Source organism: Odocoileus virginianus, chromosome 5 (assembly GCF_023699985.2).
Source record: "Odocoileus virginianus isolate 20LAN1187 ecotype Illinois chromosome 5, Ovbor_1.2, whole genome shotgun sequence".
Taxonomy (NCBI): domain Eukaryota; kingdom Metazoa; phylum Chordata; class Mammalia; order Artiodactyla; family Cervidae; genus Odocoileus; species Odocoileus virginianus.
The window spans coordinates 30767518-30794543 of NC_069678.1; the positions used below are offsets into that span (position 1 = coordinate 30767518).

Below are 27026 nucleotides of genomic sequence, written 5' to 3' on the forward strand. Positions count from 1 at the left end.
AGTTTTAGCCACAGCAATCAGAGAAGAAAAAGGAATGAAAGGAATCCAGATTGGAAAAGAAGAAGTAAAACTCTCACTGTTTGCAGATGACATGATCCTCTACATAGAAAACCCTAAAGACACCACCAGAAAATTACTAGAGCTATGAATGAATACAGTAAAGTTTCAGGATTTAAAATTAACACACAGAAATCCCTTGCATTCCTATACACTAACAATGAGCAAACAGAAAGAGAAATTAAGGAAACAATTCCATTCACCATTGCAACGAAAAAAATAAAATAGTTAGGAATAAATCTACCTAAAGAAACAAAAGACCTATACATAGAAAACTATAAAACACTGATGAAAGAAATCAAAGAGGACACAAATAGATGGAGATATATATATATATACCATGTTCACAGATCAGAAGAAATATAGTGAAAATGAGTATACTACCCAAAGCAATCTATAGATTCAATGCAATCCCTATCAAGCTACCAACAGTATTTTTCAGAGAACTAGAACAAATAATTTCACAATTTGTATGGAAATACAAAAAGCCTCAAATAGCCAAAGCAATCTTGAAAAGAAGAATGGAACTGGAAGAATTAAACTGCCTGGCTTCAGACTATAATACCAAGCTACAGTCATCAAGACAATATGATACCGGCACAAAGACAGAAATATAGATCAATGGAACAAAACAGAAAGCCCAGAGATAAATCCATGCACCTATGGACACCTTATCTTTGACAAAGGAGGCAAGAATATACAATGGAGAAAAAACAATCTCTTTAACAAGTGGTGCCGGGAAAACTGGTCAACCACTTGTAAAAGAATGAAACTAGAGTACTTTCTAACACCATACACAAAAATAAACTCAAAATGGATTAAAGATTAAGACCAGAAACTATAAAACTCCTAGATGAAACCATAGGCAAAACACTCTCTGACATAAACCACAGCAGGATTCTCTATGACCCACCTCCCAGAGTAATGGAAATAAAAGCAAAAATAAACAAATGGGACCTAATTAAACTTAAGGGAACCCTCTTACACTGTTGGTAGACATGCAAACTAGTACAGCCACTATGGAGAACAGTGTGGAGATTCCTTAAAAAATTGGAAATAGAACTGCCATACGACCCAGCAATCCCACTGCTGGGCATACACCCAAGGAAACCAGAATTGAAAGAGATACGTGTACCCCAATGTTCACTGTTTACAACAGCTAGGACATGGAAGCAACCTAGATGTCCATCAGCAGATGAATGGATAAGAAAGCTGTAGTACAAATACACAATGGAATATTACTCAGCTATTAAAAAGAATGCTTTTGAATCAGTTCTAATGAGATGGATGAAACTGGAGCCTATTATATAGAGTGAAGTAAGTCAGAAAGAAAAACACCAATACAGTATATTAACGAATATATATGGAATTTAGAAAGATGGTAACGATGACCCCTTTATGCGAGATTGCAAAAGAGACCCAGATGTAAAGAACAGACTTTTGGACTCTGTGGGAGAAGGCGAGGGTGGGACGATTTGAGAGATAGCATTGAAACACGTATATTACCATATGTGAAATAGATCGCCAATCTAGGTTCAATGCATGAGACAGGGCACTCAGGGCTGGTGCACTGGGACAACCCTGAGGGATGGGATGGGGAGGGAGGTGGAATGGGGGTTCAGGATGGGGGACACATGTACACCCATGACTGATTCATGTCAGTGCATGGCAAAAACCACTATAATACTGTAAAGTAATTAGCCTCCAAAAAACAAATTAATTAATTTACAAAAAGAAAAAAAAGTGGTATCTCAGTCTCTACAATCCCATATTAACTCTTGCACAATAATTACTTGATATTGGTTTATTGATTAATTTGTGTCTCTCTCTTCTGCTATAATGTAAGATCAAAACAGTATCTTGTCCTTTCACTACCCTGGTAAGAGGTACTTACTTAATAAATATTTGCTGAAAATAATTTGTATAGCTTAAAATGTGTTATATTTCAACAACAACAAAAAAAGGTTTTCTTGTCTTGTGTGTGTTTATTTATTTATTTGTTCATATTTCTGGTGGAACAACTGAATGGGATTAGAACTAAGTAAGAATTACCCATTTAGGATTAGAGAAAGTCATTCTCTGAGACTAAGAACAACACAAATTTATTCTGATTCAAATAAAAAAATGTATCAAGTTTTACCTGGCACAGTTAGGTACTGACTTTACAACCATGAAAAAACAGTTTGCCCTCATGGAGCTTAATGGAGAAAATAAGACAGGCTCTAAGTAAATGCTGCAAGAGGAGTAGCAGGTGGTGCTACAGCTTTACCTAACCCCTCCTGAGATGCAGGGAATCAAGAAAGGCTTCTTCAAGGAAGTGCCATTTAAATGGAAAGATCTATGCATTTGTGAGGGTGAATGGAAAGTGAGAAGAGCACTCAATGTAAGGGCAGTTTATTTTGCAGAGAGGAAAGATGAGAAAGCCCCAGAATCCAGAGAGCTCATAACATGCTTCCAGGAAACTGACAGTTACTTACTATGGCTGGAGAACAGATATAAATTGAGGCAGAGTGAGAGAAAGACTGAACAGATAAATGAATCCCAACATGAAGGCCTACTAAGGAATCAGACTTTATCCTGAGGGCAAGAAAGCCAAGGAAAGATCCAAAGCAAGATAATTTTTCCATGTACCTTAATCTTTATTAAAGAAAGATCACTTTGGACACAGTGTAGAAAATAAATTAGAAGGAGACAGATAGGCCAACCTCTTCCAAGCAACAAATGATAGAATTAGGATATAAAATTGGAGACAAAGAAAAGTTAAGATTAAGATCCAACTCTAAGAAGTATTAGAAGCAACCAAGAATTATAACACAAAATAAAATGAACACTGAACATGCAAATAAAGAGGAATAGATATAAGAAACCAAATCTATCAGAAGTTAAGTTTCATAGAATATGTGATATCTAAGCTGAAGAACTTTTAAGGAAGTATAGTAAAATTGCCAAACATGAAGAAAAGAGATTCAAATTTTATACAAGACTTTTACACAGCAGAGATGCTTCCTAGTACAAATAATTTAAATAAAATTTAAAAATAAGCTGCATGTTTAAAATGTATATCCTATCTTTTATGAAAAAACTTAATCTACATTTATGACTAAGTTATAAGATTATAATTTCATTGTAATTTTTTAAGTCTATTCTATTCAGCTACAAGCTATAAAAACCATCATAGTCTACCAGTTAACAGGTCTTGTTATCATTACAAAGACAGTTTTGCTAACAATAAAATCATATGGATAATCTAGACAAAATCAGTTCAATCAAGACATATCTATATAAATAAGTCAAGACTGGGAAATAAAGGCACAACTGTTTCATTTTTCTGATAAAAATTAAAATAATAAATTGACATAAACTTAAAAGACAGTAACTATCCTCTAGTTCAGACAACACTTATTGAGAATTTATACACAATCACACTTTTACATAAGTATTGGTACCATGACAGGCAATAGAGAGCCAAAGAGCTAAAAGACAGATCCTTCCTCAAGAATTTATAATCTCGATAGAGAAAGGACATAAATATACTTCAGTAAGCATTTTTACAAGACTTCTACAACAATAATGTGAATTTATAAATTAAAGCTAGTTCTAGAAGAGAAATCTCTTCTTTTACACTTGATAGTACAAAATGCAGATGTCAAAGGAATAATATTCTAACATTAATACATTTTATATTTCTAATGTACTCTACAAATATAGTGCTGGATTAAAGAAAATTACTACTGATTTGATTTACAGAAGATCAATCACTAAATACAAAAAAAAAAATCAAACCTGAGGTAACACAAAAAAATGTAAGATGAAAAGAGAAACAATCTATGTAGAAATCTGCTGAAGACCAAAAAACCCCCAACATAATAATAATTTCGATCTGTAATTTAAGTAAGATACTTATCACCTTTCATTTTAATATCTGAAAGTAACATACCAACACTTACCTTATAACTATGAGCATGGCTATCAGGATTGAACAAATAGGATCTGCTATCATCAGACCAAAATTTTGCATCATGATGGCAGAGGCAATTACACCAATACTCCCAAGTGTATCTGCTAGAATGTGTAAAAATACACCTAGAAATAAAGCATAATGAGAATCAAAATCACATCTTCTGTTCAACTAAAAATGTAAATTTTTCTTAAAACTATATTCTTGGTTTTATATATTAAAAAACTAAATATGAATTTGTAAATCAGTACGAATGCTGATTCACTGTTTAGTAAAGAAGTAATAGTACCTCTGGGAATTAAAATAATCTTTCTTTTTAAAAAACAGGAGGAGTTAAAATATTTGACTTGTAAGTTACACTTGCTCTTCATGATCCTTAATATTTTGCTATAATATAAATGAAGAAGTGAAGAAATACTTGATTTAAAAAATTTTTTTGTGCACATTCATTTCTGGTTGAGTCCAGAAGTTAACTAGTAATTTGTTAGGAGAAAACTGCATTAGGCTGAAAGAATCAGTCAAGAAAACACTGTTTATAACTACAAATATATGTACACACAGAGCCCTCTGCTGGTAATTAAAATTATTACCTTTTGAGACGAAGATTTTCCTATGGACCATAACTCTACTAATAAGCTGGTAAACTAATTATCCTGAAGGTATTGTTAACTAAAGTTACATACTAAACTCAACCCTGATATGAAAGAAAGTAACAGTCTGAATATTTTAAAGAGGATATAAATATATTTTTAACTTTTAATAATTAACTATTACATTGAAAGTGAAAGTGATGATTGCTCAGTCATGTCTGACACTTTGCGACCCTATAGACTGTAGCCCGCCAGGCTCCTCTGTCTGTGGGATTCTCCAGGCAAGAATACTGAGGCGGGTTGCCATTCCCTTCTCCAAAAATATTACAATGGTAAATTACTAATAGTCTAACTGCCCATGAACCTATATGTATGAACATTTAATAATTGGTATTTGACAGGAAAACAATTTAAAAAGTCAAAAAATTCATTTTAGTATACATTATTTAAGAAAATTTTAACTAGTGAACAATTAAATACATTAACAAGTCTTGGGGTCACTTTAAATTTTAAAAAAAAAACTTAAGGAATACACATGGAAGTGGATGAGGATCCCTAACCTGCAAAACTCTGAAGTGATATGATAAAGACGTTAAATCTTTATATATTCTTTAATCAATGTTCTGGTAAGATCCAAATCGAAAACAGCTCTAACCACTGAAAGGAGAAAGAAAAGAATCCTTTGCTCTTGATTTTCCTTTAATTGGCAAGTCCCTGGCTACATCTTATTTGCTGACCTAAAAACCAGTTTTACTAGCAAATGTTCTTAACTAAATATGTCCTTCTTTCTTTCCAGTAACGTTTTCAAGAAGAAAGTTACTAAAGAAAGAAATCCAAACTAATATGTTTAACTCATATAAAAGCCAGAAGTCATACTGAAAATGCAGCAAATAACTGAAAAATTCAGTAAACTTGGTTTTCAACTGTGAGTATCTATGTGGAAAAGTGTTTGTATCTGGCAGTTATCCTATGGGCTGCTTCAGCCACCATTAATGGACACTCAGAAAATATTAGTTCATAGTACAGCCGCTATGGAAAACAGTGTGGAGATTCCTTGAAAAACTGGAAAGAGAACTGCCATATGACCCAGCAATCCCACTCCTGGGCATACACACCGAGGAAACCAGATCTGAAAGAGACACGTGCACCCCAATGTTCATCGCAGCACTGTTTATAATAGCCAGGACATGGAAGCAACCTAGATGCCCATCAACAGACGAATGGATAAGGAAGCTGTGGTACATATACACCATGGAATATTACTCAGCCATTAAAAAGAATTCATTTGAATCAGTTCTAATGAGATGGATGAAACTGGAGCCCATTATACAGAGTGAAGTAAGCCAGAAAGATAAAGACCAATACAGTATACTAACACATATATACGGAATTTAGAAAGATGGTAACGATAACCCTATCTGCAAAACAGAAAAAGAGACACAGATGTATAGAACAGACTTTTGGACTCTGTGGGAGAAGGCGAGGGTGGGATGTTTCAAGAGAACAGCATCGAAACATGTATATTATCTAGGGTGAAACAGATCACCAGCCCAGATTGGATGCATGAGACAAGTGCTCGGACCTGGTGCACTGGGAAGACCCAGAGGGATTGGGTGGAGAGGGAGGTGGGAGGGGGGATCGGGATGGGGAATACATGTATATCGATGGCTGATTCATGTCAATGTATGACAAAAACCACTACAATATTGTAAAGTAATTAGCCTCCAACTAATAAAAAAATAAATAAAAATAAAAAATAAAATAAAATAAAAATAAATAAAAATAAAAAATAAAATAAAAATAAATAAATAAAAATTAAAAATCCACTCTAATGTTATTAAAAAAAAAAAGAAAATATTAGTTCATTTTTACAACAGCTTATATAAAAGATAATTAGGAAGGCAAATCTGACCTCTCTTTCCTCAGTTTGTGATGATTTTCGTAACTAAAACTTAACTCTTATTATCAAGGCTAAATGTATAGTATTACATATGCATGATTATAAGTTATTTCAACAAATGCTGCCCTAAAACAATTCTTTATATTTCACAAAAGGAAAACTGGAGACTAGAAGGCACATTTAAGCCTCCTAAAATGAACTCTTCAGGATGAAGGAATATAGTCCCAGGGAAAAGATAAAAAGCAAGAGCTATATCAAAAAATAGTGGAGAAAATAAAAATAAGCACAGTAGAAATAGGATCACAAGCCAGTGAGAAAGTCCAGTTGTGGTCAAAAGTTAACAAAGAGGACCTGCCTGGTGGTCCAGTGGTTAAGAAATTGCCTTTCAGTGCAGAGGATGTGGGCTTGATCCCTGGTCTGGAACTAAGTTCCCACATGCCTCAGGGCAACTAAGCCCACACACCTCAACTAGAGAGCCCGAGTGCCGCAAGGAAAGACCCTGCATGCCACAACTAAGACCCGATGCAGCCAAAAATAAATAAATAAATATTTTTAAAAATTAATAAAGGCAGGAAGATGGGCAGCTGGAAATTAGGAACTTTGACAATGAAACCTATATAGAAATCCAGAGCCAAAGATCAGTTCACAGCCCAAAAAAGAAACTGCCATTGTTCATGGACAAGACATTTTCTCTAGCTTGTAAAATTTTGTAATGTATCACTTTACATAACCTGTAAGCTCCTATTTACGTTTAACCATTTGATGCTTATGTATATGCAAAAGATCTCTCTTTGCATCACATTTTTTGAAAATATGACATTACTTTTGAGAGCAGTTTTAGGTTCACAGCAAAATAAGTGGCAGATAACAGAGATTTCACTTATATCCACTGTTCCAGCTCAGGCACAGTCCCTCTCATTATCAACATCCCCCACCAGAACAGTGCATTTGTTACATGACATATCATTATGACCCAAAGTTCATAGTTCATATTTGGATTCACTCTTGGTGTAACATTTTTTGAATTTGGATGCATTACATTTTTAGCACTCAATTTCCCTACAACATAAATTCATACTGAATATTATTTTTAGAAAAATTATTTAACAATTCTACAAAGGCAAACATACTATTATGGTGTTACTAGAGTCAATGGCACAAGTATATATATTTAAGCAGTCTAGTTTCTGAATATTTTAGTCTTCTTATTAAATGTTAAGAAAATAGCTCAGTGACAGTTAAAAGAACATCTGCTAACATACCTAGTAGTACATGTTAAAAAATCAACTAGGAAGGCTAACATTTTAAACACAAATACTATGTTATACATTTTTCTTAAAGGAAAACTACAGCTAGCTCAAAACTATGAAGCCAGTTGCATAAAACTGAGAAATATACAAATAGCTTGCCATACCTTGTAAAATCTGTCTACTGGGTCCTGTTGTTTCTTTTAAGGAGGGGCCATCTGTAGAGAGTTAAGTTAAATTATTTTAAAACATGTCTTCAATTCCTGATTCAATTTTTGCAATTCAGAGTACTTTTCATTCAAATGTATCGTGAAGGATGCATGATTACATAGCCACATCAGACCTACAAAATTATTTTTAAAATTTAATATGGTAATTAAATGAAGATAGACATAGGAAATTTCAAAATGCATCAATAGTACAGAGTATTTAGGAAATTATTATATTAGGCAATTTGGTTAAAAAAACCCAGTAAATTAAAAACATTATGAATTTTCTAATATCCATAGCATACTTTACAGAGTTTGCTACATCAATTTTACAGTTGGAAAATTCAGAAAAAACAAAACTACCCTTTGATATTATAAGAAGACCAAGAAATGAAACCAGGACATTTTCCAGGAAAACTGGACTATGGCAAACAGTTTCCCAATAGCTTCTAGATGAATACAGCAAGATTTTTATACAGAAGAGATGAAAATACTTTTTCATTTTGCCTTTTTGATGAAGAAATAACAAATATACTGCAATTTTTATACTAAATAGTTGGAAGATCACTAATCAACATTAATGTCAAAGCAAAAATACAGGTAACAATGTAAATGATCAGCAGTATTTGTCGTAAGGGAGCATCAGGACGACTGATGCGCTTTTTGATTATGACTAACAGAGTCCTAGTTCTTGGCCCACAGTAACAAAGAGTGGACCTACCCTTGTTTATTACAGCTTTGATGGAACAATGTGACAATGCCAGAAGAATTATAAAAGCATAACGTTATGCAATGATTTTGGTCTAAATATGGTACTGCTGCATGGGGAGAAAGATGTAGTCATCTTAAAAATCCTGAGAGCTGAAAGTGTAACTGTTCTAAAAATCAGTCTCCTGTTCAGGGCATGAGATTTCTGTCTATATATAGTTAGTCCAGATAAAGACAGTCATTTTTTTTCTTTCCTATTATGGTTTATTATAAGATATTCCTGTGCCATACAGTAGGACCTTATTTATTTTATATATAGTAGTTTGTATCTGCTAATCCCATATTTTAGATTTGTCATACAAGTGATAAATATCATATTGTATTCATCATCCTCTTTCTGATTTAATTATGACAATCCCTAAATCCATTCATGTTGCAGCAAATGGCATTATTTCATTCTTTCTTATGGCCGAATAGTATTCCATTGTGCATATATACCATATCTTTTTTATCTATTCATCTACTGACAGACATTTAGGTTGCTTGCATGTCTTGGCTATTGTAAATTCTGCTGCTGTGAACACTGGGGTGCATCTTTTTGAATTAGTTATACTCTGGGAGATGGTAAGGGACAGGGAGGCCTAGCATGCTGCAGTCCATGGGGTCAGAGTCGGACACAACTGAGGGACAGAACAACAACATTCTCCAGATATATGCCCAGGAGTGGGATTGCTAGATCATATGGCAACTCTATTTTTAGTTTTTCGAGGAACCTCCATACTGTTTTCCATAGTGGCTGCACCAATTCACATTCCTGCCAGCAATGTAGGAGGGTTCCCTTTTCTCCACATCCTCTTTAGCATTTGTTATTTGTATACTTTTTCATGATGATCATTCTGACTGGTGTTAGGTGGTACCTCGTTGTAGTTTTGACTTGCATTTCTCTAATAATTAGAGATGTTAAGCATCTTTTCATGTGCTTATTAGCCATCTGTATATCTTCTTTGGAGAAATGTCTATTTAGACCTTTTGCCCATTTTTTGGTTGGGTTGTTTGTTTCTATGTTATTAAGTTGTATGAGCTGTCTGTATTTTGGAAATTAAGCCCTTTTTGGTAGCATCATTTTCAAATATTTTCTTCCAGTCAGTAGGTTGTCTTTTCAGTTTGTTTATGGTCTCCTTTGCTGTGCAAAAGCTTGTAAGTTTGATTAGGTCCCATTTGTTTATTTTTGTCTTTATTTCTATTGCCCTGGGAGTCTGACCTAAGAAAACATTGGTACAATTAAATAACTCCCACCTATGTAAAATCTGACAATCCTTTTGGATATAAAATTTGTTTTCTGCGGCAGATATTGGCTACCTCCTTACTAGACCCATTTCTTCTTCCTCTCTGATAAACAACTTAACTAGATTTCCCAGGCTCCCTGAGTTAGGGATCACTTGAGTTAGGTGGTGTATGTGACTGAGTCGTCAACAAAGAAAATACAAGATGTAAATTATTTCCAGGCTCAGTTCATAAGAATATCCTACATGATCTTCTATATACTCTATCTCCAGCTAGATGCAGATAATCCACTGGTGGAATCCAAGGGTTAAGAATCCTAAAGATGGGAAGAGCCTGGATTCCTGAATGGCCATGAGGAACAAAGCCCCTACCCTTTACCCAATCAATCCAAGATATAAACTTTTGCTGTTTAAGTCACTAAGATAGGAGCACTTAAACAAAAAACCTGTGACACTTCACTCACAGTGCAGCATTCCAATAAATACAAAGTTCACAGTACTACACAGTGGGACTATAATGGTTCTCACAGGCAAAATGGAATAATGGCCCTGTTACTTTTGCATTCTCAGACTGGCCTATAAAATACTGAAGGAAGAATAACAGTTAACAGCAGATTTTGAAGTCAGATTCCCTGTTTGAGGCCTGGCATTTCTATTTACTAGTTACTATAATTTCCTTATGTCTTAGTCATTTCCACATCTTTTCTTTTCCCATAGAAAGGCTACTTTTCAACTATCTGAAAGCTTATCACAGTGTATTCCCCAGAGTATTAGAAAGATTCTAGGACAACAAACAAGGGGTCAATGGTAAGTGTTGATGGGAATGACTCTAAAGATTGGCTGGCAAATCTTTTTGTAAGTAGCACGGTTTCTAATTCTTTGCTTCTAATAAAAAGTAGAGATTAGCTAATAAAACTACCAATTAATAGATCATAAAAAATATTTGATGAAATCTATGTAGCTGTTGGAATATAATTCTGAAGGTAATCAAAGAATTGACAGAAACTGCTGTAACAGAATTCCTTCTATTTAAGGTTTCTTAGAACTTACATTATAAAGATGGAAAACAGGAACAGGATTGATATCAAAACCTGTTTTATGCTAGTAAGTTATTTATCCATAAACTAATTGAGAAAAAGAGTTTCAATCATCTCATTAAGATATGTATTTCAAATACAATGCTGCTTTTTAATGATTACATATATATCAAAAATCAAAACAATTATTTTAATTGACTTTATACTAGTAAAAGCTATAATAATTCCATCTGAAATGTTTAAATGCTGTCTTAAGTTCCTAAAAGATAAAAGATTTTAATTAATATACCTTTTTTATTGCCAAGAAATATAACAGATGACCAATTAAAGCCTTAACACAAGTATACTCCACTTTATAAAATTCCAGAAAGGAAGTGGAATAGAAATAAAAATTCAAGAAGAAAGGATGTTATAAAATTAATAACTGTTTAAATATTTTTAAATAGGTGATGGTGGGTCTCAAATCACTAAGTTATTTAGAGTCCACTGACTATGTTCAATAAAGTAATACAGAAGTTTCATTCTAAAATATCAAGTATCACATTATATTCTCTACAATTAAACAATAAATTTTTTTTTAGAAATCATCCTAAGAATGTGAATATACAGTTTTTATCAAAATTATTTTGTGATGCATGTGAGCAAAAAGCTTAGAAAAGCAAGGTGTTAAAGCAGACCAGTGTAATAAATAGCTACAAAAGTATAGCAAATATTAGAGACTGAAAATATTAGGGGCTTAGTACTCAATCCCTAAAGCCCACTTCATCTTTTCAGATTGAAAGCTTTAGGATTCTGTCTTTCTGGCAAGTACAATCTTTAAGCATATAACTTATTTAAAGATTAATCAAACTGTATCACCCAAGCAGCTTCTATTAGATTAATACTATTCCAAAATTTTGTGAATAAACTAAACATAATTTTAAAATAAAATGTTAAGTTGATAAATACCTTATAACTTAGTATCCAATACTATATAAGTTAACATATAAAGACTTCTAAGGGAACTGGAGATAAATATCAGGTGATACGTTAAAATTACAATAAAAATGTGGAAAATCAAAAACTATTTTATTTTTATAAGCCTATATATGGCACAAAAGGCCTTATCATAATTAAAAAAAAACTGCTGAAATGCAATAGCTCCCCATTCACTGACACTCATTTAAAATAGTGGCATTTTATTATGATAAACTCACTGAAAAAAGCTACATTCACTGCCTTATGCCGAGTTAATTTCATTTTATACTGAAAATAAACTAGTCTTAGAAACCATTTAGTCCAATTTATTAGAAAGGAACTTGACTACAATATTTTTAACAGATTATTTCAACTTGAAAAATTAATCTATGCCCTTTCTGTTTAAGAAACTGTCCATTTGAAAGTATTTTGGCTGTACTCACCATGAGAGTGAAAGTGTCCATGTCCATGAGCATGATCATGGCTATGTGCAGCACCATGTTTCAATTCATGACTATGGCAGTGATCTGCATGGCCATGCGTCTGATCCAGAGCACCATTAAAGAGAGAATGACTGTGTCCATGGCCTAAAAACAAAGCGTGTAAGAACAAAAGGTATGTAAAAATGTATTACTTAATGGTTACAATAATACTGACATTAGTGAAAAGAATTAGTGCTAAAACCAGATTCAGTTCAATAAACATTTATTTGTAGAAAGTTCTAAAATGACGATGCTCAGTCACTCAGTTGTGTCCAACTCTTTGTGACCCCATGGACTGTAGCCTGAGGGGCTCCTCTGTCCATGGGATTTTCTAGGCAAGAACACTGGAGTGGGTTGCCATTTCCTATTCCAGGGGATCTTCCTAACCCAGGATCAAACCCATGTCTCTGACATCTCCTGCATTGGCAGGTGGATTCTTTACCACTGGGCCATCTAGAAAGCCCCATAGATTCATTAAAACAATATTGAGTTCTTAGTATAGAGTTCAGGAAGGAAATAAAAGCACAGTAAGAAGTGGCAGACTCTACTGGTGATAAAAATAAGTGAGAAGTACACAGGGGGATTTAAAAAGATTAGATAATGTTGCTCATTCATTCAAGAAGTACTTAGTTGGAACACATTATGTTACAATACCATCCCAGGCACTGGGGATAAAACAGTGAACAAGGACAAAATTCTTGGCCAAAACTTTGCCAAGTATTATCATACATATAATACTAACAAAGTTAAAATAATACATGCATATGGTTGCATTAAGGCAGAGGCAGGGAAACTGCTGCATTTGGTAAAAGGACCAGTAAAATTAAACCAGGTAGAATCCTTAGAGGAAAAAAGGCACAAAATAATGGGGAATCATTTCTCCATAGCAGACCTAAGAACTACCTAACCATCATAGAAACATCTTCTACAAACTATTTCCAAGTATAGAAAATGACTGGATGCTACCTAATTCAAAAATATCACTTATATTTATAAAAATCCTAAATACCCTAAAATCAAACTCAGCAGTGCATTATATGAAAAATTATGAATAGGGAGATCAACTTCCAGAATGGTAGACAGAGGCTGTTGGCAAGCTAGCACTCCTAAAACAACAAAAATATGGGAAACACAACTAAAAACTTTCAGAAGTCTGATAATTAACCAAAACCACAAAAGGAACTGAAAATCATCTAGCCAAGAAGCTACTAAATCTCAGTAAGACAGCAGAGTCTTGATGTTTTAACTTGGGGTTAGTTCCATTCCACTTCCTGCCTAAGCTCAACTGAAATTAGCCAGAAGTCAGCAGCTTTGCAGACACTGAAGAGATCTGATTTTTTCTGAGGCTCTGTTAAAAGCAACATGTGCAGATCACAGTCAATATTTTGTCCAAACTTGGCAGTTCCCTGAGAAAAAATCTTTATTCTCAACGTGGTAACTATCAGAGTCAGAGCTCAGCTTCAAGAATTCAATGGACATACATTACAGGACATGAATCAATACAAGGAAGTCACGCAATAGGATAAGTAACTATAATAATATCAGGAACAACAAACTTTGAGAGGAGAGGGTGAATTAATCAGATACCAATGTCATTTTGGAGAAGGGGATGACAGAGGATGAGATAGTTGGATGGCATCACTGACTCAATGGATACGAGTTTGAGTAAATTCCAGGAGTTGGTGATAGACAGGGAGGCCTGGCGTGCTGCAGTCCACGGGGTTGCAAAGAGTTGGACAAGACTAAGCGACTGAACTGATATTGAATGTCATTTTATTATTAAAGGTCCAGTATTCAATAAACAATTAGTAAGATATTCAAAGAAAGAGAAAAATATGCCATACAGATAGGAGAAAAACCACCAACAGAAAATGTTCCTGAAGGGGACTCAGATGTTTGACTTTACAGACAAAAACTTTGACCAACTACTACAAATATGGTCAAAGAAGGAAATCACGTCTAAAGAATCAAAGTACAATAATGATTACTCATCAAGTAGAGAATATTAATAAAGAGATAGAAGTTATAATAAAGATCCAAACAGAAACTCTGGAATTAAAAAAACATTATAACTGAAATAAAACATCCACTTTACAAGGGCTCAACCACAGTTTTGGGCTGCAATAACAGTAAGCTTGAAAATAGATCAATAGAGATTATATACCCTGAAAAACAGGTGGAAAAAAGAAAATCAAGAAAAAGGAATCTTAGAGACCTATGAAAACATCAAGTCTACCAAATTAATTATAAATAAAGTCCCAAAGAGAAAAGAGGGAGAAAAAGAAATATAAAAAATACTTGAAGAAATAATAGATGGAAACTCCCCAAATTTGACAAAAAACATTATCTACACATTCAAGAAGTCCAGGAAACTCCAAGTAGAATAAACTCAAATAGAACCATATCTAAAGACGTCAGAGTCAAATCAATGAATATCAAAGAGAAATCTTGAAAATTGTATAGCAAGATAAAAAGGACTTATGTACAAGAGATCTTGAGTAAGATTAAATGCTGACTTCACAACAAAAATCAGGGAGGTCAAAAGACAATGGGATAATACATTTAAAATAGAAGAAGACTCAATCAAGAATTCTAAATTCAACTAAAGTCTCCTTTAAATATAAAGGAACAATCAGACACTTCCGCATAAACAAAAGTATTTCCTACAAATGAAATGAAATGACACTAAATAGTAATTTAAATCCACATAAAGAAATAAAGAGCACCAGTTAACAGTAATCTTGCAAGAGAAGACAAATGTATTTTTTAATTTGCAACTTGTTTCTTCTCCCATGTTTTAGAAGACAATTGCATAAAGCAATAATTACAAAACTGTACTGATGGGCTTATAACATAAAAACATGTAATTTGTCTGACAACAGTAGTATAAATAAGGGAGCTGAGGAATAGAGGTATATCTGAGCAAAGTTTTTGTATATTATTAAATTACTATTAATCTGAATTATTAAATTATTATTAATCTGTTTTAAACTAAGATGATATTTCTAATCCCCAGGGCAACAATTAAGAAAAGAACTAAAATAATATACAGTAAAGGAAACAGAGAATTAAAAAAGTATACTAGAAAATATCTATTTAATTTAAAAGGCAAAAATCAAGGATCAGAGTAACAAAAAGGACAAAAGATTCAGACAACAAATATCAAAATGGCAGATGTAAATTCTACTGCAGTAGTAATTAAATGAAATGTAAATTTTTTGAAACCTCTAGTCAAAAGGCAAGAGACTATAAAAAATGGACTAAAAACAATGATTCAGCTATATTCTGTCTATAAGGGTCAAATTGTAGATTCAAAGACATAAATAAGTTGCAAGTAAAATGACAGAAAAATATACCAATGACATGCAAGCAGTTAAAAAAGACAGAGACAGAGAGAGTCAGAGGGGCTATCATAAAACTATAAGCCAGAAATTACTGTGAGAAAAAAAGAACATGTTATTAGCAAATTGTACGCCTCAGGAAGATATCCATGACTATAGAAATGAACTGAACAACACAGCTCCAAAATACATGAAGCAAAAACTAAAAAAATTAACTGGAAAACTTAACAATATTACTTGAAGACTTCAATACCCTACTTTCAATAATGGATAGACAAGTAGGTGGAAGACCACAAAGCAACAGAAGACTGAACAACTATGAACAAACTATTCCTAACAGACAGCTACAGAATATCCTACCCAACAACAGCAGAATACACATTCTTCTCACATGCACATGGAAGAATCTCTAGGATAGACAAATGCTAGGTCATTAAAATAAGAAACAAGACTCAACAAACATTTTTAAAATTTGAAATAATAAAAGGTATGTCATCTTATCCCAATGGAATTAAACCAGAAATCAAAAACTGAAGAAAACTAGGGAAATTCATATATATGAGAAAATCAAAAAGGATACCACTAAATAACTAATGGGTCAAAGAGATCACAAGGAAAATTTAAAAATACTTTGAGATAAACAAAACTGAAAACATGACATACCCAAACTTATAGCAATGCTTAGACAAATATTTATAGCTATTAAGCCTCTGCTAAAAGGAAAAAAAAAAAATTCAAATCAGTAATCTAATCTTCCACCTTAAAATATTAGAAAAAGAAAAAAACTAAATCCAAAAGCAAGGAAAAGAGTGTATAATAAACATTACAGCAGAAATAAAATGAAATAAAGAAAAGCAATAGAGAAAAACCAAAAGGAAAAAATAATTGAACTGACCACGAAAAAGAAAAAAAAAGGTAAAAATTACTAAAATCACTGCTGACCTTATGAGAAAAAGAAAAGACATACTTTTTAATACATATCTAAAATAATAAGTCATTTATATGAAACAGACAAATTCCTAGAAACACACAAACTGCTGAAATGACTCATTAGGAAACAGAAATCAGATAGACCTATAACAAGCAAAAAAACTGAATTAGTAATTTTAAAACTGTCAACAATGAAACACTTGGTCTTCACAAGCAAATTCTGCCAAACATTTAGAAAGAATCAGTACTTCATTAGATATCCCTCAACTATGCCTCCCAAAAAAGAGAAGAGAAGGGAATGCTTTCCAACTCATTATACAAGGCCAGTGTTACCCTGATATCAGCACCAGCCAAAGATACTAAAAGAAAACTGCAGACAAATATTCCTTAGGAATATCAACACAGCAAGTGTGGAAAGCGTTAGTCGCTCGGTTTTGTCTGACTCTCTGATCCCATGGACCGCCAGGCTCCTGCCTCCATGGGATTTTCCAGGCAAGAATACTGCAGTGGGTTGCCATTTCCTTCTCCAGGGGATATTCCCAACCCAGGAATCGAACCGAGGTCTTCTGCATTGCAGGCAGACCCTTACCATCTGAACTACCAGAGAAGTATAAAAGTATTCTATAAACACACAAGTCTTAAACAAAATACTAGCAAACCAAATCCAGTAATATGTCAAAAGGATTACAAACCATGGCCAAATGGGATTTATCCTAAGAATGCAAAGGTGGTTTAATATCGGAAAACCAAGCAATGTAATACACTATATGAATAGAATAAAAGAACCAAATGATTATCTTTAAAAATGAAGAAAAAAAATCATTAAAAAAATCCAATACTCTTTCATGATGAAAACTGAACTAGGAATAAAAAGAAAACTTCCTCAATCTGATAAGGAGCATTTCTGAAAAATAGCTAACACAGCTAAAATCATATTTAATGATGAAATACTGAATGCTTTCACCCTAAAATCAGGAGAAAGAAAAGAATGTCCACTCTCACTACTTCTATTTAACTGTAGGATCTAGCCAGGGCATTTAGATTGATGCAAGGCTGCCACAAACCTCCAATCTGTAAAAAATGCAGAGTCTGCAAAGCTCAAGAAAATAAGGTATGCTTGTATATAGAAAATTCTAAACACTCCAATAAAAGCCTGTTAGGATAATGAACTACTTCAACAATGTGGCAGGACACAATATCAATATACAAATATGAGCTATATTCCTATACTAGCAATGAGCAATCCAAATAAGAAACTAAGAAAATAATCCTACTTACAGTGGCAGCCAAAATTAAAAAAAACCCTACTGGTAAAGTTAACAAAAGAAGTGTGACACAGTTACTCTAACAACTACAAAACACCTGTTGTAAGAAACTAAAGTAGCTAAAAATAAATGGAAGGGCATCCCATGTTCATGGATCAGGAGACTTAAGATGTTAAGATGACAATAATTCCCAAACTGAGCTACAGATTCAATACAATTTCTATCAAAACCCCAGTTGCCCTTTTTGGGCAGAAATTGACAAACTGACCCTAAAGTTTAAATGAAAATGCAAGAAGGGACCCAGGGCAGCCAAAGTAACCTTAAAAAAGAATAAAGTTGGACAATTCAAATGTTTTAATTTCAAAACATACCCAAAAGCGGCATTAATCAAAACTGCATAGTAATGATATAAGGACAGACATACAGATCCACGAAATAGAACTGAGAGTCCAGAACTAAACTCTCAATTGATTATTGACAAGGGTGCCAAGACAATTCAATGGGGAAAAACAATCCTTTAAAAAAATACTGTTCAGACAGCCACACATTTATATACAAGAAAATGATATTGGACTATACCTCATACCATATACAAAAATTGACATAAAATGGATCACAGACCTAAGTTTTAACTCTCAAATTAAAAGATGGTTTCTCATGAGAAAAATCTTATCAACATAATTACCAACTTTAAATTAACTAAAGCAGGGGAAAAAAATGATTACTTCAATAGATGCAGGGAAAAAAAAATATTCTTAACTTGGTAAAACAGTTTTATCAGAAACAGACCACAAACATCAGACTCATTGGTAAAACTTAGTAGCCTTTTTAAAATGCAGTGGTTCTGAACCTTTATTGCACATTAAAGTTGACTGGAGAGATTAAAAACATGCTGATGTTGGGGACTCTTCCTCCAGAGATTCTGATGTAAATATTCTGGGATTAAATCAGGGCATCAATGTTTCTTTAAAAGTTACCCAGGTGATTATACAGGTTGACACAATGATATAAGCTATAACTATTTCTAAACACTGTGATAGAGATTCTGGCTATGTAATTAAGACAAACAGGAAAAATAGTTTTCATTCTTAATAGAAAAAACTTTTCAAATACCTAAAAATGAACCGAAGTGACTAAGACAATTTAATAGAGGACTCAAAATTTAAGATGTTAATTCTCCAGAATTAAACATAAAGGCAATGCATTCCCAACCAAATCACAAAAAGATTTTTCATAAAACCTGACGAGGTGATTAAAAATACCAAATGAGCAAGACAGACCCAAACAACTCTGGAAGGAAAAAAAAAAGAGAGAAAGATGAGACTAACCCTTCCAGATGTTAAAACATAAAGTTTATAGCAATTAGTCCCGTGTGATTCTGAAAAGGCCAAAAATAATCGGCTATTTAAGGTAATTTAGGCTAAATGTGTCCTTTTATATCAGTGAGGTAAAGAGCAAATTAATAAATGGTGTTGGAAAACTGCTTATTCACAGAGAAAAAAAGTCCTAACTCCTCACCACAAAAATATATATAAATGAAGGACCAACGCAGTTGGGACAAAAACCAAAATTTTCATGGTATTAAATAATAAGAATATTTTTATGACTCAGGAATAGGAACTCCTTAAAAAAAAAAAAAGCAGAAAACATACCACAATGTATATAAGACCAAAAAAAGAAAGAAACTAGACTATATCCAAATTAAAAACCCCTAAGTAAAAGTTTAAACAGACAAGCCACAGACTAGGAAGAGATATCTGCAACACATAAGACAAAGAATTAGCGTAAAAAATACATAAACAAAAGCTTGTAAATGGATTAATAGTAAGACAATAGAAAAATGAGGTGTTAAGGAGGGGAGGGGACAATTCCAGAAGAGGAAAAAATCTGAATGATGGCAAAAACATACAGAAAGATTTTCAACTTCACACTAGTCCAAAAAATAACAAATAAAATGACATATCATTTTTATCAAAATATCAGCAAAATGGTTTTAAACCCATAATAGTAAGTTCTGATATGGGTGAAAGAATCCTTGTACTTACATTTTATGCTGGGGTAAATATAAATGAGTTATTTGGAGGGCAAGCTGCTAATGTCCATTGAAACTAAATATTATATATCCTGTGTTCCAGCAATTCTATTCATATTTGAGAAACTTTCAACTCAGAGAACTTTCTATGATGATGGAAATTGTCTATATTTGCTATCCAATATAGTAAAGAGCACTTGAAATGTCATTAACTGAATTCTTAATTTTATTAAATTTCATTAACCATAATTTAAACTTAAATAGTCACATCTGACTAACAACTACTATATAGGACAGCACAGCTCTGGAGAAATGTTTACATGTGTTCATAAAGATATGCTTCATATGGAAGCATGACAATCCATAGAAGACTGTTTAAATAAACCACAGTAACCCACACCATGCAGTTTTATGTGTCTGTGAACAAGAGAAGATACACTGATGGACACCAGGTGGAAGGATCGCAAAGACAGATTGTATTATAAATTTCATACCCCCACACACTATGATTTTTTAATATCTAAATTTGTGTTGTTGTTTTGGTATTAGCTTTATATAAATGTTATCATACTAAACAGATGAGCTACAGAGGTCTTGAAGTAGCCACACCAAACTGATACTATAACTCTGAGAAGTCACAAAAGGGGAAGGTTCAGGAGGACATTAACATGAGTCAATCAACATATTGTTCTTGTTATTAAAAATCAATAGAGTTAGACTTTAAAAAATCATCAATTTTCAAAAATGAATAATTATGACAGAAACCAGAAATGAAGAAACAAAGGGTTCTAACCATCATACCAGAGCCATGAGAATGTCCATGACCTCCATGCTTGAAAACAAATATTCCTACTAGGTTTACCACAAACCCAAGAATTGAAACAAGAAGCAGTCTCTCATGATGTACATCTGGAGGGGCTAATGCTCTCTAGAAAACACAGAATACAAACAAACTGTATTGATATATTTTCTGACTAATCAATTGATAAAAATAAAAAGCAATTTAAAAAAATTTTTTATTTTCAGAATTAAAACCACTCCAAAATTGTCTGCCAAAACAGTTAACAGAAATAAAACCATTGCTCACATATTTCAGAAAAGGTAACAATTATTATTTTTAAGTAAGTACACTTAAAGGCATGAATATTTGGACTAAAACCATCCTTCTTTGGAATCTTAAAATACTGTAAATTTTAAGCTGATTAACTTTTAAATTTTTACTGGTCTTAAAACATTGAAATACTGAAGATTCATTGGCAAAATTCTCAGATTGTATGTTAAGAACTATTTCCAACAGAACTCACCACCAGGATTGTTGTGTGTTTACTTTTCAGTGTCAAAACATCATTCACAGCTTACAAAGCACTACTATTTGTTTTCAATTTCAAGTAGTTTCACATATAACTTTTCAATTATTTTATAAGTTCCTCTTGTATACACATAATACTTTATGCAACCCAAGACTGGCCTCAGTAAATACTCAATGATAGTGTGAAAAAATAACTCTATTACATGTATCTTTAGTTAGTAAACATTTTCATTACAGAAAGGTAATTAACTGGCTCTAGTTATTATCTACTATACCTCAACTCCTTCTGAGAAAATAAAAAAAGCAGTGAAGATCAAAAACAGGCCATTGACAAAGCCAGCCAGAACCTCCGCTCTAACATACCTAGAGAAGAGCAAAGTAAACAACTGAATTAAGTTATTTCTTTAAAAGAAAACCAAATCATAAATTTACATATATTCAGAGGTACTAAGCCATACTACACAGTTATATGTAGCAAACAAAGTCCCAGTGTTTATAGTATAGTATTTTTATTGTACATTTCATAAAATTGAGAAAATAAATTTAATTACTATGAGTTATGTTTAAAGAAGAATGCCATAAAATACAGAGATATCTACAACCCAACCAAAAGACCTTTACAGAGTAAGCAGTTTTAGAGAGACGTTTCAGAGAAATGTAAATCTCAAGCTGCAACTGGAGAAGAAAGAATAGGACCAGATAAGTGGGCAAAGAAGGAAGGATACAAAGATAAAAAGTTGAGGAAGAGAGCTTGAAAAAGGGCATTTGTAACTTATTAATTCCTTCTTTTCTAAGAACTCCTTATGCTTTTTGCTTTGTATCTTTCAGCTTTCAAATCTCTGGCAAGCAGAGCTTTGATCTGAAGGAAAAATAAAATTAGTTTTGAATTATCCCAGAGACAACTTGAGATTTATATTTCTATCACTCTTTTTCTAAAGATGAATAAATTTAAGAAAAAATCTTCGATATCCTAAATTTTAGAATCAATTCTAGTTTCACATAATTTGAATTAAACTGTTTTTAAAATACCTGTCTTTTGTTCCATGGACTTCTGAAACTTTCTGCTTCCTACCTGTGTGAAGCATTGGGGAAAGATTTTATTTTTTCATGAGCTATATTTGGCTTAGTTAAAGTTATTAGAAACAACTTTAACTTTGCAGTTTAACATGTTCAGACATTATTCAAAGGGTGCTAACAGCAGTTAATCACTCTGGCCCTTAAACAATGTAATAGGAGCATCAAAAGTATGATTTTTTCAAGCTTTCTATGTTAATTTCTAGATAACACAATTTTTACTGCAAAAGTATTTTTAAAGTAAATAGAACAAACTCTTTAAAATATATCCCATACAGTTATGCTAGAGTTTGCCCTGTAAAGCACATTTCAAAGTAGTATATATATATATCTCTATACTTAGAAATAAAGCATATGTCTACCTTCTAATACACATAAGTGAATTAATATATTATTTGTCAAAGCATATACTTTTTTTCTTATTAAATTCAAAGAATTTACTGCCTGCTCTCCACAATCCACATTTAGGAATTTATCTGTATCAGCAGGGTTACTTCTCCAAAATAAAAAAGCACTTTCTTTTAACCCACTCTTCTAATCTCATAGCTAATGCATGATTGAAAGCCTTTTGTCCTTGAATTCCACTAGATTTCAAGATCAAAGGAAAGACCGGTTTTCAGGTATCTCTTTGTCCCTAATGCTTAGTAGGTGTTCCATAAATTCTGATAAATAGTTGGGCTAAAGTGATTTATTTAGGTTTAATATATTTGGTAAACTTGACTGCTGGATTAAAATGAAAACCTTGTAAAGTCCAGACACACTTGCTTTTTCAAATGACTGTTTACTTGAACAGACTGTCTGGGAATTAAAATGTATGATCCATTAATGTACTATTACCTATTTAAGAATGATCACACCTGTATTCCTTAGTCAAAGCAAAAAATATACAATATATGTACATATGTATATTAGCATGTACATATGCATCCACCTATCTATCAGATATGTATTACTTTTATTCTGGCTTTACTATTTCAAAATTAGGAGTGTGACAAGACACAAGGGTGACATCACATAAAAAGTACTGAAAAGCTTTTGCTGCCTCTGAGATTCCTCCTATTGTTTCTTCTATTGGACTCAGTCTGCTACTGTGATCATACTGAATTGGAGATTTGGGGACTCATCACTGGCTTAGCCTGTTCAGTGACTTTTTGATACACTGGCAAAACAGCAGTATATTTCTACTGTTGCTACTTACTACTATAGCAATTACTAACAGTTTCAAATATTACATCAGCTTTTATTCACTAATTTTTCCCTTCTCAGAAGAAAAAAAGAGCAAAGAAGAAGAAGACAGGATAAACAAATTAAAAGGTGACAAGAATTACTTTCTTGTAATTACTTTCTTGTAACAAGAATTACTCTCATATATTTTAGTTAAAGTGGAATTAGTAAAACCTGCTATGGTACTGAAGGTATTCAAAGCCATTTCTAAAAACCATCTTATACCAGGAGATTATGCATTCTAAATAGAAAACAGGATACCCTAAGAATTAAGAATTTTTAGTTACTGTCTATCCAGAAATGTTGCTTAATAAGATATTCTAATTTGATTTTTTATATAAAATATGAATTACTAATTTTCCAACACAAAATTATAATTTCACACACAACCTTTCTTTAGTAATTAAAAATACACTTTAAAATCTTTGATTATCTACTGCCATGAAATAGGTTCTTTTCTGAGTTTTCAAGCTGTTTGGATTTGTATACAGGATCTCTTGCTCTATACTATAAAAACAATATAATTTGTTTTTTGTCTCACTTTTTATAACTTTATAAGTAACCACATCACCTGGATTACACCCCAGATCAGAAAGTTCTGTCACAGAATTTCACGTATCTCTCTTTTAGCACTTGTCACACAATGTTTAGTTATTACAGTATTTTTACAGAACTGTTTCCCCATCAGACTACAAGTTCCTCTGAGGCGGAAGTCATACCTTATTCATTTTGATATCATTAGAAGTAACACAGTATTCAAATCATAGTGGATCCTCAATAAACATTTGAAGAGAACAAGGGCTCATGCAAGCAGTATGTGCTTACTCAAGAACAAAAGCAAAGCAGAAAGAAAGAGGAAGCGGGGGAGGACTGCGTGTAGAAGAGACACAAGAGACAGTTCATGTAAGAAGGTGGATGTGCATGGGAGAGGGAGAGAATGAGAAGCTGCACAAGAAAGGAAGTTCTCAGGAAGAGGGACCTGGGAAAGAAGGAAAGAGAGCCCGAGGGAGAAACACCTACAGCTGAAGCGGTTAAGGGATGGGAAAGAAAGAACGCACCTGAGGGGTGCAGTGGTATAGTATAGAGGGACAGTGTAGAAGAAAGGAAAAAATAAGAGAAAAGATGTGAGGGAAGGAGAAAGAGTGAGAGTAGAAGGGAGAGGAAGAGAAAAAACCTGAACACAGACCCAAGTAACTAGAAAGAACAGAAAAGGAGAGAAGGGAGTTTAGGAGAAATAAAGGGGAGAGAATGAGGAGGATGGGGACAAGAATGAGAGATGGAATGAAAACAGGAAAGATAGCAAAGAAAGGCAAGAATGTGAGACTGCACTCAAAAAAAAGAGGGGAAAAGACCTAGGGCAACTGATCAAACAAGCAGGTGGGGGGGAGTAGGAACAACAAAGTAGGTGGAAGAGAGACAAGCAGATGTTCCGAGTGCTGCCAATACATAAATATAATTACATTGTAAAATATTCTGGACTCAAAAAAAAAAAAGAAAGAAAGAAAACACTCAGGCAGAGTAAATCAAATAATGGAAACCCCATTGTTCCCCCCAGTCAAGAGCATAAAGCAAGCTCTGACTCTAAGGTTACTAGGCTCAGAAGTGAGACCAGATGTTCAGAGCAAGTCCCTTCAGCATAAAAACACTTTCCTAATATTTGATTAATCGTCTGAATTCAGCAAAAGTAAGAAAAGTATTTTACATAAAGGCAGAGCTGAAGACAATAAGTAAACAAAATATCAACCAAAAATGAAAAATAAAGAAGCATGATCATATTCTGAAACTTTTTCTTTTTCCTCCTCTTCTCTCAAAAAAAAAAAAAAAAGAAAGAAAGAAAGAAAAGGTTAAGAGCTGGGAAAGTCCCCTAACTAGTAACAATCTCACCTGAAATTCTCTGGTAAAATCAAGATGCAAAAGAACTTAGACGCAAAAAAATTTACGTATCATAGATTTTAATTATACACTGTCCAAAAACAGGCAAAACTAGCCCAAGTCAGGAAAGTGGAAGGTGAGTGTTAAAGAACTAGAAGGAGACCTGAGGGGGTTTCAAGGGTTCAAATTACATAAGAGTGTTCAACTGTGAAAATTAAGTGAGCTTGAGATTTATGTATTATTTTCTGTATTTCTTTTACTTCAATAAAAATGTTTTTAAAAAGTCTTACCCATAAGAGAAAGCATCATTATCTCTCCATTTTGAAATAACAGATGCTGCCAATCCAGCCAAAATGGCAGTGCTATCGAAAAACATGTGAAAAGAGTCGGAAATCAAACCTAAGCTGGAAAAGAACAAACACATTGGCATATTACAATAATAATCAAATAGCAGTCATCCTCTAAAAATCTAAGATTCAGCCTCTGCTTATCAGGAACTAATCTTATAAAATGACAACACTGAAATATGATTTATTCTAAAATATCTAAGATAATTTTTTTAAGTGTCTAAGAAGACACCCTCACACCCCCTACCCAAGGAAAAGCCCAGCTGCTACTGAAAGAAAGGCAGGAATATGCCCACCCTCTGGTGACTAGCAAAGGTCGACTGAAAGGTCACTGAAAGAGAAACAGAAAAAACATCCATTTGTTACTGGGGGCAAGGCTGAAGCCAGCTTGGGCTCAAGACCTTACACTGATACAAAGCAAAGGTCTGCAGTTAGAATAGGAGCAAGGCCCTTTCTTCTTTTTTTGATACAACTCTGGCAAGAGGGCTAAGAAATGGGGCAGGAACATTAACAACACTCACTCCTATTCTCAGGAGTAAGGGGCCTGCCCAATACTGAGGCTGCAAAAGGAGAAACATATACCCATCCCCCCCACTTCTCCAACCAAAGTGAAGTGAAGTCAGTCGCGTCTGACTCTTTGCAACCCCATGGACTGTAGCCTACCAGGCTCCTCCGTCTGTGGGATTCTCCAGGCAAGAATACTGGAGTGGGTTGCCATTTCCTTCTCCAGGAGATCTTCCCAGCCCAGGGATTGAACCCGGGTCTCCAGCATTGTAGACAGACGCTTTACCATCTGAGCTACCAGGGAAGCTCATCTCCAACCAAAGCCTTGCCTAAAGCAAAAGACAACAGCAATCTACCTCTGAGAGCCAAGAAAGAAAACAGAGACCCCTTATGGCACAGGTATGCAGGGCTTGCTGAAACCTGAGAATGGTAACTAGTAATACCAAAACACAATAGCCCAGCTCAACTATTGACCAGATAGGTTCAAAACCCCCACACTAATGGCCTGACCAAAAAAAGGAAAAAAAAAGATGTGCACACCTCTGGTCATAAATACTACTAACCTCAGTCTCTATTGTTCTTCTAAATATAACATATAGCACTCAATAAATATTTATAAGGCATATTAACAAGATCAAGGGAAAAAAAAATAATAAGACCTATTGTCAAAAGCTAAAACAGTCAAAAGAAGCAAAATCTG

The 27026-nt window shown here is 33.5% G+C and overlaps 1 protein-coding gene across 1 annotated transcript in view; it reads right to left on the minus strand.

Annotated features, from left to right (window-relative positions):
* SLC30A7 (solute carrier family 30 member 7) overlaps window positions 1-27026 on the minus strand; it is a 90343-nt gene that overhangs the window by 49729 nt on the left and 13588 nt on the right. The window contains exons 3-8 of the mRNA XM_020906090.2: window positions 25766-25879; window positions 21581-21668; window positions 20798-20924; window positions 12390-12533; window positions 7920-7970; window positions 4005-4140 (exon numbers count right to left, since the gene is read on the minus strand). Of these exons, the coding sequence (XP_020761749.1) occupies window positions 4005-4140; window positions 7920-7970; window positions 12390-12533; window positions 20798-20924; window positions 21581-21668; window positions 25766-25879 (660 nt within the window). The remainder of the gene's footprint in view (window positions 1-4004; window positions 4141-7919; window positions 7971-12389; window positions 12534-20797; window positions 20925-21580; window positions 21669-25765; window positions 25880-27026) is intronic.